Source organism: Pan paniscus, chromosome 1, assembly GCF_029289425.2.
Source record: "Pan paniscus chromosome 1, NHGRI_mPanPan1-v2.0_pri, whole genome shotgun sequence".
NCBI lineage: Eukaryota > Metazoa > Chordata > Mammalia > Primates > Hominidae > Pan > Pan paniscus.
Window position 1 is genome coordinate 59,291,280 of NC_073249.2, and position 16,445 is coordinate 59,307,724.

The window sequence follows — 16,445 nt, forward strand, 5'->3', positions numbered from 1 at the left end:
TTTTTAAACCTATCATTCATAGCTGTTAATTAAGGAAATCAATTCTGATTTCAAGTAAGAATCAGCAGCTCCAATAATAAGTGTTTGATTAACTGTTAAAATATTTCTTTCTTTTTAATAATCTTTAGTAAGGTAAATAAGTTTATTATCACATGATTCTTTAATTACAGAAGTGATATAATTTTGAAATGCTTTCCTATATTTTAGATATATATTTGCATCAGTCAAAGCTGAAGACAATTTGCTCAAGATCTGAAAACAGACAATTATTAACTATTAATTAAAATGTATTTATTACTAAATATTGGTCTCAGATAAGTCCAGTAATAGTAATTGCTGTAATTATTGTTCAGAAGGTAATTCTTGACAAGTTCAAACAAGATGATTTTAAAAATTACCACTTAGTTTGTGCATGACATGCTAAGAATAGCTAATATTTAATAGTCTCTCTATGTCAGATATCGTAATGTCTCATTTTAATTTTCTTTCTTTTCAAAATTTGAGTGATTCTATTTTATGTAAAGACTTATCAAAAATCTCTAAAAATTTTTTTCAAAAATGTTTTTAAATTTTAAAAATGGTTTACTTTTCTTTTGAAATAGTACCTCATAACCTTTTGAGTTTGAAGACAGTTTGGGCTATTTTAGAAGTTAAATTAATGTATTGACAAGTGGTCCTTGGAAATGTCAAGTGTTCTCAAAATTGTATATTGGGGAATGATAAAAGTAGATGCTTATTGAAAGAAAGAAAGCTTAGTTAGACACCATATAATTTTTGGAGACATTATAAGGCTAACCTCTGGGTTAAAATTTGGGCTATCCAAGCCTCTCTGTCAACTGGGTAAGTTGTGCTAAGGTTTTCTAAAGAGGCATTCTTTAATTAGAAACACCCAGAGTTCTGACATGCTTTACTAGATGGCAGTTAAGGAGGCAATTGGAAAACAGCATATAAAGATTTAAGTACTTGGTGTTAGTTTTGTTTGCTTGTTGTAGATCACTTCTGTTTTTGACTCTTTTTTTAAAAAATGTACATTAGATGTATGATGAATTATGTGCACTGGTGTAAACCCTGGGAATATAACAATGAAAAGATGTAATCATTGCTCATAAGATGCTTACAGTTTTTTGCTATTTGTAGTACACTTTTTAAAATTAATCTACTAAATCAAATTTAATGCTTGGTCACTCATTTTATTTGCACACATGTCCAATTTTGATACTGTAAATATAACTCTCTTAGAGAGAAGAGGGTTGTCTAATTCTTCATTATAGAGAAAAGTCAATGAAGAATGCATTTTCTATGTAGGGTATTAAAGAATAACTATTAAAGAGAAATGGAGAAACCAGGACATTTCTGAAAATAGTCATAACAATTCTCAGAGTGATGATTTAGTGGCATTTTGTGTGTTGTTGTGTTTTTGTGTTTTTTTATCTCCAAAATATGTTGGCTTCTTTTTAATGGAAACATTTCCAATAATTTTTTTAAGTTATAATAATTAATGAAAAATCAGATTAACATTACAAGTGTTTTATTTACAAATTTATTTTTTATTCAATTTATTTATTAATAAACTCCATTTATTTAGGACCTTCTACATGCCAAGTTCTCTTGTTGGTGCCACAGAGATATTAGTGTATAAAACAGAGACAAATCTGCCTCATGTTGCCTAAACTACAGTGGAATTGTTACCATGTGAATTGAATGACTTCTGTAACCAGTAAGAAGACAAGTTAAGGGGTTTACTAATAATATTTGTAACACACATTCCTCAGTTAAAAATGTTGAAACATTTTCATTTCCTTAGAAATTGGTAAAAAAGAAACTGAAGATTATTATTTTGAAATTCTGAAAGTTTTTTCCTATGGACTAGATAAGTACTACCTCTTTTTATCTTAGTAAAAAGTTTTACTGAACCATCTTTGAAAGCTCCTTAAATGTAATATTTATTTGTCAGTGATTTCAGAGTACATGCTCTTATTTATGCTTCTCTAGAAAATAACTTCTAAGTAAACAGCTCATTTCACCTTGTATGCCTGGTTAACTCCAGGGTAAGCCTGGGAGCAGTTACAGATCGAGAGATTTCCATCTGGTTACCAAACTCCAAGATTTATTTGTCCCAGTATTGAGAATTGTTCTTAGATTATATTAGTAAGCCATTATTTAGAGCAGTATGAATATCTTTGCTGAACCATTTTTATACTTTTAGTTTTTATTTGAGATCATTGTTAAAGAAAAAAAAAAAACTTTGTAAAACTGAAATCGAGGACACTATCCAAAAGTGCAGGGGCAATATTGTTCACATTTTCTTTAAATTGACACTTACGTGACAAAATTCTTTTAATAACAAAAAGCATTTATTATCCTTGCAAGTGGAACACTTTCTATTCTTAGATTCTGCCAGGAAAGGCAAAATCATGTTGCCAGTCATAGCAACAATTAAATCTTGATATCTGCACCTAACATTCTACTTCGTTTCTTCATATCCTTTTAATCTTTTTTTTAAACTGTCTTCTGTTTTACTGTTTTGGTAGTAAAATATATTAATTGTTATACATTTTCTGAAGCTGTTAATAAAAAAATTATTCATAATACTTGTTAAAGACTTGTGGGATAGACCTTATTCAAGGTGGGCTACTTTAATAGGGTTTGGTAAGTGAAAGACAGCTGTTTCACTCAACTCTGAACTCAACAAGAAAAAGTAGAATTTCTAGCCAAGGAGCAGGATGGGGATCAGTGGATGGAAAATTACTAAGAGAAAACATTAGGGGTAAGAGGGGATTCTGGCTAAACTGATCTAACAGGATTCTTGCTAAAGACAGGCCAGGGTGGTCAGATATCACCTTCAGGATAGTGAAGAATGAGGAACCCAAACGGATATCTAGGCAGATCACATATTAAGGGTGACGATTCAAATAAAACTGACTTAGCAGGATTCTTGCTAAAATTGGACAACATAGAGACAAATGCAGAAGCTCAGAAGTCAGGGGCTGAGAACTGAGTTAACAGGAGCCTGACTAGAGTTAGGTCCAGAAAAGAGTCTTTGTCAAAGCGTTCCCTATACTTTATATTAAAATTAGATTTTCCAATCTAATATACTTTCTAAACATCTTTCATTTGAACTTCATTCTTTAGTGCCTGACAATTTCTTTATGAATTAAAATGAAGTACAATCTGAATCTTACAATGATATTTTATTATATGATCATCTACGTTGAAACACCATGATATTTTATATTTATCAGAAAACCTAGGTGATTCTTGTATTTGGGGCTCTTAAGAATAATTTCCCCTATGTTGTGGGCCGACTTAAGGAATGGAACTTACCTTCTCTTCATTTTTCTAATCAGTTCTACCATTAGGTATTTAACTTCCTCTTTATTGGTAGGACAAGACTGTATTGACAGGATGAAGTAGGAGATTAGTTTCCTTAGCAGTACACACTTCTCAGAGGAATACTAACCCTCATTAAGTTGGAAAACACTTAAAGCTGTAATTCAGGGCACTATATTGCCTGATCAGCTAAAATAAACAAGAAGAATAATTTTCTGGAACACAGGTTTAGCAGAGTTATATGACTAGAAGAATGCATTTCTGAGGTCGGTATTAACTTGTATAATATGATTGAAGACAAGGAAGCTCAGTTATTTTGAGAAAGAAATAAAAAAGAATAGAAAAATAAAAAAGTGCAATAATAATGCACTGCTAGCACATTAATATAATGGAAATCTCCTGCTAGTGTAAGCATATATAATAAAGCAGCCCAAAAATATTTATTCTTTATAAAGTTAAAAAATAAACAGGAGTTCATTTCAGTACCTGTTCCAAAAAGTTACTATGCCTAAGACAGTGCATTACGTAGTAGGGGCTCCAGGGATTACGAAAACATAATAACTGCCAGCAAATCTCTCGTAATCTGGTCATATGAACAAAGGTGTTAAAAAGAATAACAACAGCATATTGTAAAATTTTACAAGATTCATGAATGAAAATCTATCCAGTCTCTACTTACTTTAATAATTTATGACCTACTTTGTTCAAAAAAGTTAAGGTAGTTATTAATACACCAAGACATTTGTCTTTGAAATTCAAAAGGGATTTCTATTTCAAATAAACATCCATTTCTGCCATTTTTGTAGCCCCTCATTAGATAAATTCAGTTTGCTTTGATGCTTGGAATTAAATACCATTTTACTTTAAGGATTATCACTAACTTTTAGTTTTCTTTTTAAAAAAAAACAAATTCCTTTACTTTTTGAAAGATGTAATTTTTGTTATAATTCCTAGAAATATTCAGTGATAATTTGTCTTTTTAAATTTCAGAATTATTTTATTCCCATTTTTACATATTATTGTTTATTTCAACAGAAGATAAAGATAAAGCAATTATTTCTCTATACTCTTGTTGGAGTATAGAAATAGAATAGCAAAATCCTACCTATTTATAGGACGAATGGCCTACATTGTGCAAAACAAGATTTCATATCTTGAAGAATTATCTGACATCTTTAGAAAATACAGTAGCAAATTTTAGTTTGCTAGCTATCTAAAAATTCATTACCTTTAAATAAAAAATGTAAAGATTAAGAAAGAACAATTTGAAGTTATCTGAAATCTAAAATTATAGATTGTAATCAGTATTTCACTAAAGTGTGAAGTTATACATCATTACCAAAAAGCAATGATGCAAATTATTGAATAATGAGGCTCTCATTCTTTTACTAATCTGACTACAGAATATATAGAATTTATGAACATCCAAAAATGAAAATCCATGTTTTTACACATGTAGAAAGATAATGTATTACCTTATTTATTTATGTTTGAATATGTTCATGGAAAATAATACTTGAGTATTGACTGATGTCCTAAAAGAGCAATGTCTTTAAAACATTTTTTTTGTACCCAGGATATTTCTTGGCAAATGATGTTATAATTTTTCCTTTTTTTTTATAGTTGTAGTTCTGAATTTTCACACTATTATCACTTAAAATAATACTTGCTAGAAATGACCCTCATATCCTTATATCCTTGTCATTATCTATTGTATGAGAACATGAAAAAATGGATTTTAATTAAAATTGTATGATTGCATTTTAGCAAAATATTAAGTGTCATCTAATTTCTCTGAAATTTTATTATGTCTCCCATTGTTAGACACCAACTATGTAAGTGTTGAATTGTCTTATTTTTAGTAGTACTATAAAGCAATTTATAATAAGATTGAATAATCAAAGCCTATGGATTAATCTTACAATTTTTCTGAGGAACGGATAAGCAAAATTAATCCAGTTTAGCCATGATTATACTTTTCAACCCAATAAATATCATATGTAATATGAAAAAAAAGTTTTCTAATTTTTGACTTTTCAGTACATGTTTTAAAATAAATCACATTTAGTAGATTTAAACTATCACTTTAATTCAAAATATTAAACTATACAAAGCACTCAATGAAAACCCATAATATGTAGTTACTCAGAACACTTGCTTGCTTTTAATAGCTTGAGATAATAGTATTCTTTCATTTGAATGTTTATTTTATACAAAGGTGACCTCAAAAATTCTAAGAAATAACTTTCAATTTGCAATTGGTTGTTTTTAGGTTACAGTAGAGTACAACAGGAAAACTGGTATTCAGTTTGACTTCAAGAGTACAAATGAGATCTTAATAAATACTACACTGTGCTGCTGAGAACTGAAATAAGAAAATTTCGTGAAATGCTTGGTATATCAAAAAGATTAAAAAGGTGTTAATTTTGTTGTGAAGAAAATAAAAATAGCATTTCATTTTATCATCATTTTCTTTATTTTCCTCACAGGTAGTCAGGGAGATCTCAATCAAAATAATCCTAGTGTATGATTTTCCAAATGGAGAGGAACAGGCTATTCAATTCCTGTTTCTTTATTATTATTCTTTAAATTCTCATTGTGCTCCTCAATTAGAGGGGGATTTTGGTTTGGCTGTTTGTTAATTAGGATCTAGGTTTGACTTTCATATATAGTTTCTGTCTTTAGAAATTGAATTATAGAACATAAGTGAAAAAGTCCTTAGTTTTCCAGTTGTGCATAATATGATAATCTCTTATTGTTATGTCCAAAGCTAATAATTAATAATAATACTTTCTATTTTTGTCCTTAACATTTTTTAACATTAAGAATATCTTGCTTTGGGCCAGGTATGGTGTCTCATGCCTGTTATCCCAGCACTTTGGGAGACCGAGATGAGTGGATTACCTGAAATCAGGAGTTTGAACCAGCCTGACCAACATGGTGAAATCCCATCTCTACTAAAGATACAAAATTAGCTGGGCATGATGGTGCATGCCTATAATTCCAGTTACTTGGGAGGCTGAGGCAGGAGAATCGCTTGAACTGGGAGGAGGAGGTTGCAGCGACCGAGATCGCGCCACTGCGCTCCAGCCTGGCGAAACTCCGTCTCAAAATAAAATAAAATAAAAATTAAAATTAAAGAATATTTTGCTTTGATACTCTTTGAGCTTGTCAATATATGTTTACAACCTGGTCTTAAAAATCATTACTTCATAATTCAATTTGCTCCCTTTCTTCGACTGCCAAAGATATTTTCATCCTGACACTCAGCTCAGATGCAGATTCAGATACAGATTCTCTGTAGATTCTATTTCCATGAAGAATAAATTTTCTTTTTATTATATGGTCTTGCCAGCCATATCACAACACCAGTTGCAGTTGCACCCTAATTTAGTACTTATTTCATCAACATTTATTCATTCACTCTAACAATACTTATTTATGCAGATATATTTCAGAAACTTTGGTGACTATTTTCTTGTCATTAAGATAGGAGCAATTATTTTTCCTCCCAAAATTAATCTAATTGAAGGAAAGGAGATGTGCAGGGAAATAGGGCAAACATGCAAGCAAATATCATGTAAATGTACCATCATAGGGAATGTAATGGGAGCATAAAAAAATGACCAACCAACTTTGTAGGGTCATGAAAAGCTTTGTGAATGAAATAATAATCTAGTCTGAGGTTTTAAGGTCAATGTTAGGCAGATGAAGAGATCCTAGTCCAAACAGTCATTCAGGCAGAGGAACCGCAATAAACTAAGATCTTGGAGAGAAAATGGGGTGAAGATGAGGTATATGGTCATGGCTGAAAAACAAAGTTGGTGTTTGGTTAATAACTCTCCTGGCACATATACATAAGAAAGATATGGATAGAGAGTTAAGCAAGGAAAGATAATTTCATAAGTTATTTTAAAGAGATCAGATATCCTGAAACAAAAGTCATTACGTAATTGGGGGTAAAGGATTTGCATGTTCAGATTTAACTTTTTAGTAAGATCACTCTGACTGTAGTAAAAAGAACAGATTGGATAGAGCCACATGGCTAGTGGGAAAACTAGTCATGAAGCTATTGCAGTAATACGTTTTAGAGGCAAAGTTGGTATTGTTGAGCGTATATTATGAGATGATCAAGTAAAATGGGGGTGGAGAAAAAGTGGTAAATCTTATATTTAGGGGGAAGAATGTACAGAACTTGAGGACAGATTGTATATGTGAGTGAGAAGGTAGGTCAAAGTCATGTTGAGGCTTAAAAATTTGAGTAGATGGAAGTATCATTTAGTGAGATAAGAAAACCAGAAAAAGTTTGGAGAACGTTTAGTTTTCCTTGACAGAGGTATCATTTTCTAACAGAAATGGCCACAGGCAATATGCCCTGCCTTCCACATGGCCTTCCTAAACCGGTAAGTTCCTGAGGCTAGAAGCACTATCTTTATTAAGACTTAAGGCCCACCTCTGTCTCAAAACTTATCATGATATTTTGCACATTGCAATTGATCAATAAGTTTTATTTTTTTATTCTGGTTTTCTACATTATTACTTCTACCAAATTGGAATTGAAACAATTAATAAACTATAGTGGAAAAAGTATTGAAAATTTATGTTAAAATATTTTTACCTCATCTACCATTTATTTACTTACACAATTATGTATTTAGTATTCATTTATTTCATAGCTAGTATTTATTTAAATGAATAATCAAAAAATAATTATTATAGTTATATATGATTATATAATAATGCTGTAGATTTTAAACAGATTCTGGGGTACTACATATAAATATTTTATTTTATAATAAATAATTCTAACATTTATAATTTAATAGATTTAATAGAATAATATGTATCATATTGTTTGAAAGAATGTGACTTTTTAAATAGTTATTTTGAGTATTGGATATTTTATTTTGAAGATTCATAGTTTTACATTTATAAGCTTCAGTATTAGTAAGCATTAATGTTAAGAAACTATTTTATAGAGCAAAGTAGTATTTGCTCAAGAGAAGAAATTTAGAGAATGGTTGCAGACATTGGGCAAATCAGCCAATTTTCTTTATACCTTTGTCCAATACTTAAAAATTTATGAGAGGGGGAAAGACAGGGAAAGAGAAAAAGAGACAGAGAGTGATAATATGGTAGAAAAAAAAGAAAACAAAACTGGTGACTCTAGCTGACAGATATGTAAGAGTTTACCGTATCAGTCTTTCAGTTTTCCATGGGTTCTACATTATTCAAAATGAAAGTAAATATGTTTGATACAATGATTTTCTGAAATGACTTTGCATATTCAAGTTCTTCAGCAGGTTTTAGTTCCTGAGAGAATATTTTGGATATGTAAGCAGCAAAAATCAGTCCAAATGCAAATACAAAAAAAGAAATGATACACTTTGCAATGTTAATTTTTTAACAAATAGTAGTAATTATCACTGGACATCTAATTCGGTTGTGGATAATAAGATACTGAGGTTTAAAAGATGCACCACTATGACATGACCCACCACTTTAAAGGATATTAAGTTTAATTCAGTGATTCCGAATATTTTGTTTATATCTTTGTAGTTTCAGTTCTACTGGAAATTCACTTTTACTGTTATAGTAAATATTTCTTTCATAAATTTCAATATTTATGAATTTCAAATATATATGATATATCAGTATTTTCGATAAAAGTAAGGTACCACCACCTTGGAATAAGACTACTGACAGCTAGTAAGAAAGAATAATGATATATAGACTATATATTATACACATATTATTTATGCATTTATTATGTATTATATGCATTAGTATACATTAGTATATATGTAACATATTTTTGATGTATTTTATTTCTGCACAGATTGTCAAGGCCATTGAGGATTTGCAAATAAAATTGTATCATGATGTGGTCTTCACAGTTAATTTTTTTTTTTTTTGTGAGAAAGAATTTAAGAGCAGGACCTATACTAAATATCTGTTTTTCAAAAAGATATTACAATATTTATGACTTATTTTTTATGAAAAAAACCCATAAATACTTCTTAATTAAACACCATGTTTTAAACATAAAGTCATGTTTTTAATTTTGTATTGTTTTTAATGTTTTTTTTTTTGTGTGTGTGTTCTTCATTCTCTTTTATTTATCTCTTTTATATAAAATCACTCTCCCATGGTCCAGAAAATATTGTGCATTGAGGTTCTCATCTCCTTAGTTGGCCACTTAGCCTCTTGGTTATGAATATTAAATTCTGGACTATTTTGCATTTCCCCACACTATAGAAAAAGTGATAAATTCATTATTAGTTTAATAATTTCTATCCTCTTTCATTGGAACTTGTGATTTCTCTTTCTTGGCAGTGTATCTAAGTTTAGCTGTTCACCTCACTTGTCACCTCAAAATATCCTAACACTACATCGTAACAAACAAACTCTATTTACTAAACCATCTCTGACACATGGATTAATACAGTTATAACCCAAACCAAATAAAGCAACCAATTAAGGTCATTCAGTAATAATTTATAAATTAGTACTCATGAAAATATGAATTAAATGTACAATGATCTACTTTTGTGACAAACCAGGTAATGAAGCTCTTCTGATGGTGAATATTGAGTTTAATGACCAGTTGTCCTAAAGATGGCTAGAAGCTTACATCCTTGCCTTAGGCATTCTATTATGACTTTTCTCCCTGTCATGTAACTTGTGAAAAAAGTTCTTAAATACTATTTCAGTATAACTTTATTGGGATATCTCAATTTGTTCATTACAAAATATCTTTATAAAGTTCTTACAAATACAATGATTTTAGGATATCACCAAAATTAACTTAATTTGGGGTAAGATTGACATTCCTATGTGTTAACAAACTTTCAGAAAAAATTATTTCTGTACAGAACTGGGGAACATGTTCCCAAAATCAGAAGTAGAAAAAACAGAAATAATTAAACCCCCGAATTATGTGATAATTACCTCATAATTACCTGGTAATATTGTTAGGTAGTTCTCTGCACAAAATTAAAGAAAATCTTTCTATCTTCCCATATGTTAAAATGCATAACAATGTGAAATGATGGATATGTTAAATTGTTCCACTATTGTAACCATATTACATCATGCTATACGCCTTAAATATACACAATATAGTTTTTTTTTTTTAATGAGGGGATATGAAGACTATGAAACAAGCTCAACACATTTGATAATGAAAGTGATAAGAAAGTGGTTCTGGGTAATTCACCTATTGAAAAATTACAGAATTGTAGAACAGGACCTCAAATGCCATCTAGGTCAACTGTATCCTACTTTTAAAACACTTTGTGTATTACAAAAATCACGTGTGTGAGTACAAAACATTTGTTTAATTTTAAGGTGTATAATGGCATGGCTTCATACCAGTATAAAATATAACTTAAAACTTTACCACATGTCCTTACCATATGGTAGGCACTATTCTAGGGATTTTACAAATATTAACTCACTCTATTTTTATAACAGACTGATGAGGTGACCTCTATAATAGTTTAGGAATCTGACGCACAAAAGAAGTTAAGTAACTTGCCTAAAGTCAAACATCTATAGAGTTAGTAGAAGGGCTGGGTGTTTTTGTTTTGTTTTGTTTTGTTTTTGTTTTTGTGTTTTTTTGAGACAGAGTCTCCCTCTGTTACCCAGGCTGGAGTGCAGTGGAGTCATCTAAGCTCACCGCAACCCCTGTCTCCCAGGTTTGAGAAATTCTCGTGCTTCAGCATCTGGAATAGCCAGGATTACAGATGTGTGCCACCCTGCCTGGCTAATTTTTGTATATTTTTAGTAGAGAAAGGGTTTCACCATGTTGTCCAGGCTGGTCTTGAACTCCCAACCTCAGGTGATCCGCCCTCCTCGGCCTCCCAAAGTGCTGGGATTATAGGCGTGAGCTACCGTGCCTGGCCAGGGCTAGAATTTTAACATCAGTGGTTTGGCCCTAGAGTCCATTTTTTTAACCACTATGAATATTGTCTCTTGATGTTGTATATCCTAATTTGCTATATTGGTTGTTGGGTTTGGAGAAAATCTGATTTCATTTTCAAAGAACTGTTTTCCAAGTTATTTATTAGGATGAAATAAGTACTGTTTGAATTTTTTCAATAATATTCTTGTTCACATCTACATTTGTTAATAAGAGAACTTCATTTAGATGGTGTGACTGAAGTTTTATTCAATTAAGAAATATATCCTTTCAGATGATATATGTAATATGGACTTAAGTAGTGTGTTTGAATAATTTATTCTGTCTTTATGAAATGAAAAATTACTCATTTAAATTAAGAAATTATATATTCTAAAAATAATGATTAAATTTTGCCAGTTTGAATGTATATGATAAGCAAAATAAAAATAGTGTGTTTAACAAAAATAAGTAATATTTTTTAGTCACAGGATTATTATACTATACCACTACACATAAGAATAATTGTGTTTATAAATGAAAGTAAGCTATATTTTAAAATAAATTGTATAGTTCTCATAAGAAAAAATATATACAATATTTTTTCAGCAAATTTGAAAGTTAGGAGTTGAATCATTTGACAATGGTACATTTATATAGATAATAGAAAAAAGCCTAGAATCTCCAAGCTCCTATTCCAAAATTCTTCTATTATAATGTTCCTTCTTATAGAAAATCATTTTTTAAATGTCTTCACTTGTAAGGCTTCCCGTGTTGTTTACAAAAGACGGTACGCTTTAATCACCTCAGTGAGCAACTCATATGACTGAGGCAACTCATACAGTATGTGAGGAATGTCCTTTTATGGATATCGTGATATTAAGAGTTCACTCATTGTATCACTGTTTTGAGCTTCTTCAGAGCCCCAAAATTATTTCTCTATATCTCTCAGATAGAAATAGTTTAGGATTAAATTACAAATAATGGGGTTATAGCTAGGAAAGTACATTAAAACCACCAGTGTTCTTATTCAAATACCAGAGAAACATGGTAGCTACTATTACCGATATATCTTAATACTGTAAATCTTAATCTTTTTTTCTAAAGACGTTTTGCTGAGTAAGAACTCATGCAAGTAAACCTTTCTCATTAGTCAGAATCTTTGCACTCTGTAGTGCTATGTGCTATGAATAATACAGTTTGAAAAGCTGATGAGGATAGAAAGAAAAATTGAATTCAAATATTTTTAGAATTTTCTGGTGTAGCATATAGACATTGCATCAGCAGCTTTGCATAAAGTGTCTTACACTGTACCATACTGGGATTATACGTCTTATTACTTTTTTTGAATGGTTATACTACAATGTATGCAGTTTCAAAGTCTATGAATAGTCTGCATTAGCTTAATTTATGTGCATATAATTTTGGAGGTATGACTTTCTTATGAATAAGACAGATGCACATTTAAATCTTTAAAGACCCTAGAAATAATGTAATTATGATTTTGTTTAAATAATCAGATATGCAGTTTTTTCCTAACAGAATAATGAAAAAAAAATCTGGGAAAAGACATTACTCCTCACATCCACTCTCACACACACACATCTATTCATCTATCAGTCTGTCTTTCTATCATCTCTCTGTCTCACTCTGTGTCTGTCTCTATATCTATATATATCTATAATAGGTATACACACATATACACACCTATACATACATATATTTATGTATTCTTAAATCCACAGTTTTACTCCATGTTTATGTAGATTATGGAAATAACTACATGAATATCTTTGCTTCATTTAAAGCATTTATTTAAGATAAATATACAATAAAATTAAATCTAGTATTAAAATTTGTAACACAATTTATGAAATATATGAAATACTTGAACTTATTAATTATTTATTTGCATCAGTCCAACTTTATAAAACATTCAACTTCTGATTTTTGCTCAATAGGCTTTAATGATCCACTGAATAAAATTGTTATGACAAAGTCTGTTATGACTCAGTGTCTTATTTTCCATTAATATAAAAAAGGAACAAAGTATAAAAGATATACGGCTCTAAAAAATAATTTTGGTTTGTATTTTATTATCTGCTGATAATACTAATTTAAAACAATGATATTAGATTAAAATTTAAAAATTAGCCACCTCAACACCTTAACTGAGAGAAAGGAATCTTCTAGGAGTTAACTAATTGCCTGTGTATTTTGTCTAGGTGTTGAGGGAAAGCTAAGAGAATGAAGGCTCTAAATCCCCAGTGGAAGCATGATATGGCGAAGCAGAGCTGGTGCTGAATTGTTCTCTCTGATGGCTCTATGGGAGTGGATAGCACTGAGTCTTCATTGCTGGGTTTTAGCGGTTGCTGCTGTTTCGGATCAGCATGCCACAAGCCCCTTCGACTGGCTCCTCTCTGATAAGGGACCCTTCCATCGCTCACAGGAATACACAGATTTTGTGGACAGAAGCCGGCAGGGATTTAGCACAAGATACAAGATATACAGGTATGAAGCAAAGGGAAAGCAATTACAGAAATATCATCCTTGAAGGTTGTGTATACATAAGTTTCTCTAAGGGAAAGTTTCAGATGGGAAAAAGTTATTGTCAGAAGGGTTGTTATTTACCATGCACCATAGTAATGTTTTCTTGCTATTCACAGTATTTCTTATAGATGTAATATATTATGATAAAAACAGATAATGGTGACCACTTGTCTATCACTCCCAAATTTAAGCATGCTACACTGCCTTAAAGTAAATGGCAATGTATTTGGAAGCCGAGTTTCTTATTTTAAATAGCCAAAATTTTAAAGTGAAATTTAAAAAATTGCTTTTCCTTTCTACCTTATACAATGCTATGTTACCTTTTTCAGCCTAAATGGAAATGGTATCTTCTACTAGTCACTGAGAAGTTGAGTCACCTCATCCTTTTTTACCTGAAAGGTAATTGTACGTTCAGAAGCTAAAGGAAACAGCAATGGAATAAAAACAAGTAGCAGATAAATAGGAAATGATAGCAAAGATCAAAGAAATGGATGGGATTAAGATATATGATCTTTAACATCTATCAATGTTCTATGTTTAAAATCTTAATAAGTTACACAAAAAGAGTAATATATTAAATTCAACAAAGGTTGCCTGTTCACCTGATGTCCCGTGAATACATTAAGTAGAAGAGTGTACAAGTGGTTGCCTGATGGATTAGATTATATTGATCTATGCCATGAAGAACATTTTATGTGAAGTTATCACTTCAATTTGTTTATTGGTGATAGACTTTTACAATTCCTAGTTAGTGGTTTAACATTTATAAAGAAGCACATTTGTTGTGTATTTTTGTGTGGCTGTATCTATGTAGATACTCCTATATAAATATTTTATTTTATGTTTTATGTGCACCAGAGGGCACTGTGCTTCATGTTTGTCTGTAGTCATTTATACAGCATTATGAGAAATTTATAAATCCTATCAGCAATGTATATTTACAGAAGACACTGAATGTCCTGAGCAAGTTCCATGAAGCACCACACAATTATTGCTTTGCCTTTTCAAAAATAAGAAATCCCTTATTGCATGCAGTCATAACACTGTCATAAGCCTAATGAAAAGATTTACTCTATTTTTTAAATAAATGAAATGACGAGGCTGGGCGTGGTGGCTCATGCCTGTAATCCTAGCACTTTGGGAGGCAGAGACGGGCGGATCACGAGGTCAAGAGATGCAGACCATCTTCCTACATGGTGAAACCCCGTCTCTACTAAAAATACAAAAATTAGCCGGGCGTGGTGGCTAGCGCCTGTAGTCCCAGCTACTGGCGAGGCTGAGGCAGGAGAAAGGCTTGAACTCGGGAGATGGAGCTTGCAGTGAGCCGAGATCGCGCCACTACACTCCAGCCTGGGCGACAGAGCAAGACTCCGTCTCCAAAAAAAAAAAAAAAAAAAAAAAGAATACTAAAGATTTTCTTTCTGAAAAGTAGCAGAAATTGTCAACATTTTATGATTCTGGGTTCATTTATTTTTATGTGTGTTTATTGATTTAGCCAGTTTTTCTTCACAGATTGAGTGAAGCTACCTGATTTTAGGATTCTAAGAATGTGTTAGATTTTAGCACTCTGCAAGAGGATTTTTAACACTCTATCACACAAACTGATGCCAGAGCATGTCTCCGTGATTTATCGGCATCTGTACCTGGAGGTCTAAGGTGCTGTCTTATGTGTGACTGTTGTGGTTTAGCTTATCAGTCAATCAGCTGTGAGTAGCAAACATGGCTTGACATGTTTTTGTTTATGTTTTTTTGGGACGGAGTCTCGTTCTGCCACCAAGGCTGGAGTGCAGTGGCACGATCTTGACACACTGCAACCTCCGCCTCCTGGGTTTAAGCGATTCTCCTGCCTCAGGCTCCCAAGTAGCTTAGATTAATAGGCGCCCGCCACCGCGCCCAGCTAATTTTTGTATTGTTGGTAGAGACGGGATTTCATGTTGGTGAGGCTGGTTTTGAACTTCTGACTTCAAGTGATCCGCCTGCCGTGGCCTCCCAAAGTGCTGGGATTACAGGCGTGAGCCACCGTGCGCGGCCAGCTTGACATGTTTTTAGAGGTGCTGGGTTGAATGAAAGAGGCATTATTTGGATCACAGATGTTAAAGGTAATGAACAAAAGTGCTCTGAGGTTTGTTTGCAAGGCGCATATATTCTGTTTGGTTTTTATGCAACTCACTTCCTGAAGACCTTCATTAGCCCTGTGCTACTTATCCTTACTATGTCTTTACCTTTGTGGCTTGAATAAACATGTAAAGATATTAAATCCATTTATAAACAATGGAGCTAGGTTACAACTTCTTATAAAACCATTTAAACATTGCAAATGATGCCACGGTTATTGATAGTTGCTATAAAATGAACAGTATAATTTATTCATTAGGGTACCTTTAGTTTTAGTAAAGCAAGTTTTGTCTTTAATATTTGTCTTCAAAAATATTTTAGAAAGTTCACCTTTCATTAATGTTTGCCATAAAAATATAGAATTTGTGAGTACTTAAAACACATAGATGGAAAATTAATGTTTTCCATATTTAAATATTTGATTTGTCATTTTAGAGATTGTAATTTCCTAAAGTGATCAGCCCAGTTCTACTAGTGCTTATTATTACTATCATCAACACATTCTAGGGGAATATTGCATTGACATTGTTTCTGAAAGGCGTTAGTT

General features: G+C 31.6%; 1 protein-coding gene across 4 annotated transcripts in view; it reads left to right on the forward strand.

The window, feature by feature from the left end:
• BRINP3 (BMP/retinoic acid inducible neural specific 3) overlaps positions 1-16,445 on the forward strand; it is a 385,674-nt gene that overhangs the window by 9,513 nt on the left and 359,716 nt on the right. For 3 of the 4 annotated variants that reach the window (XM_003820588.7, XM_008974031.6, XM_008974030.5), the window contains exon 2: positions 13,459-13,744. In XM_003820588.7, coding sequence (XP_003820636.1) covers positions 13,509-13,744 — 236 coding nt within the window. In that variant the 5' untranslated portion in view covers positions 13,459-13,508. Of the gene's footprint in view, positions 1-13,458; positions 13,745-16,445 lie in introns of those variants that run through there. The other variant, XM_055110366.2, reaches the window with a different exon arrangement.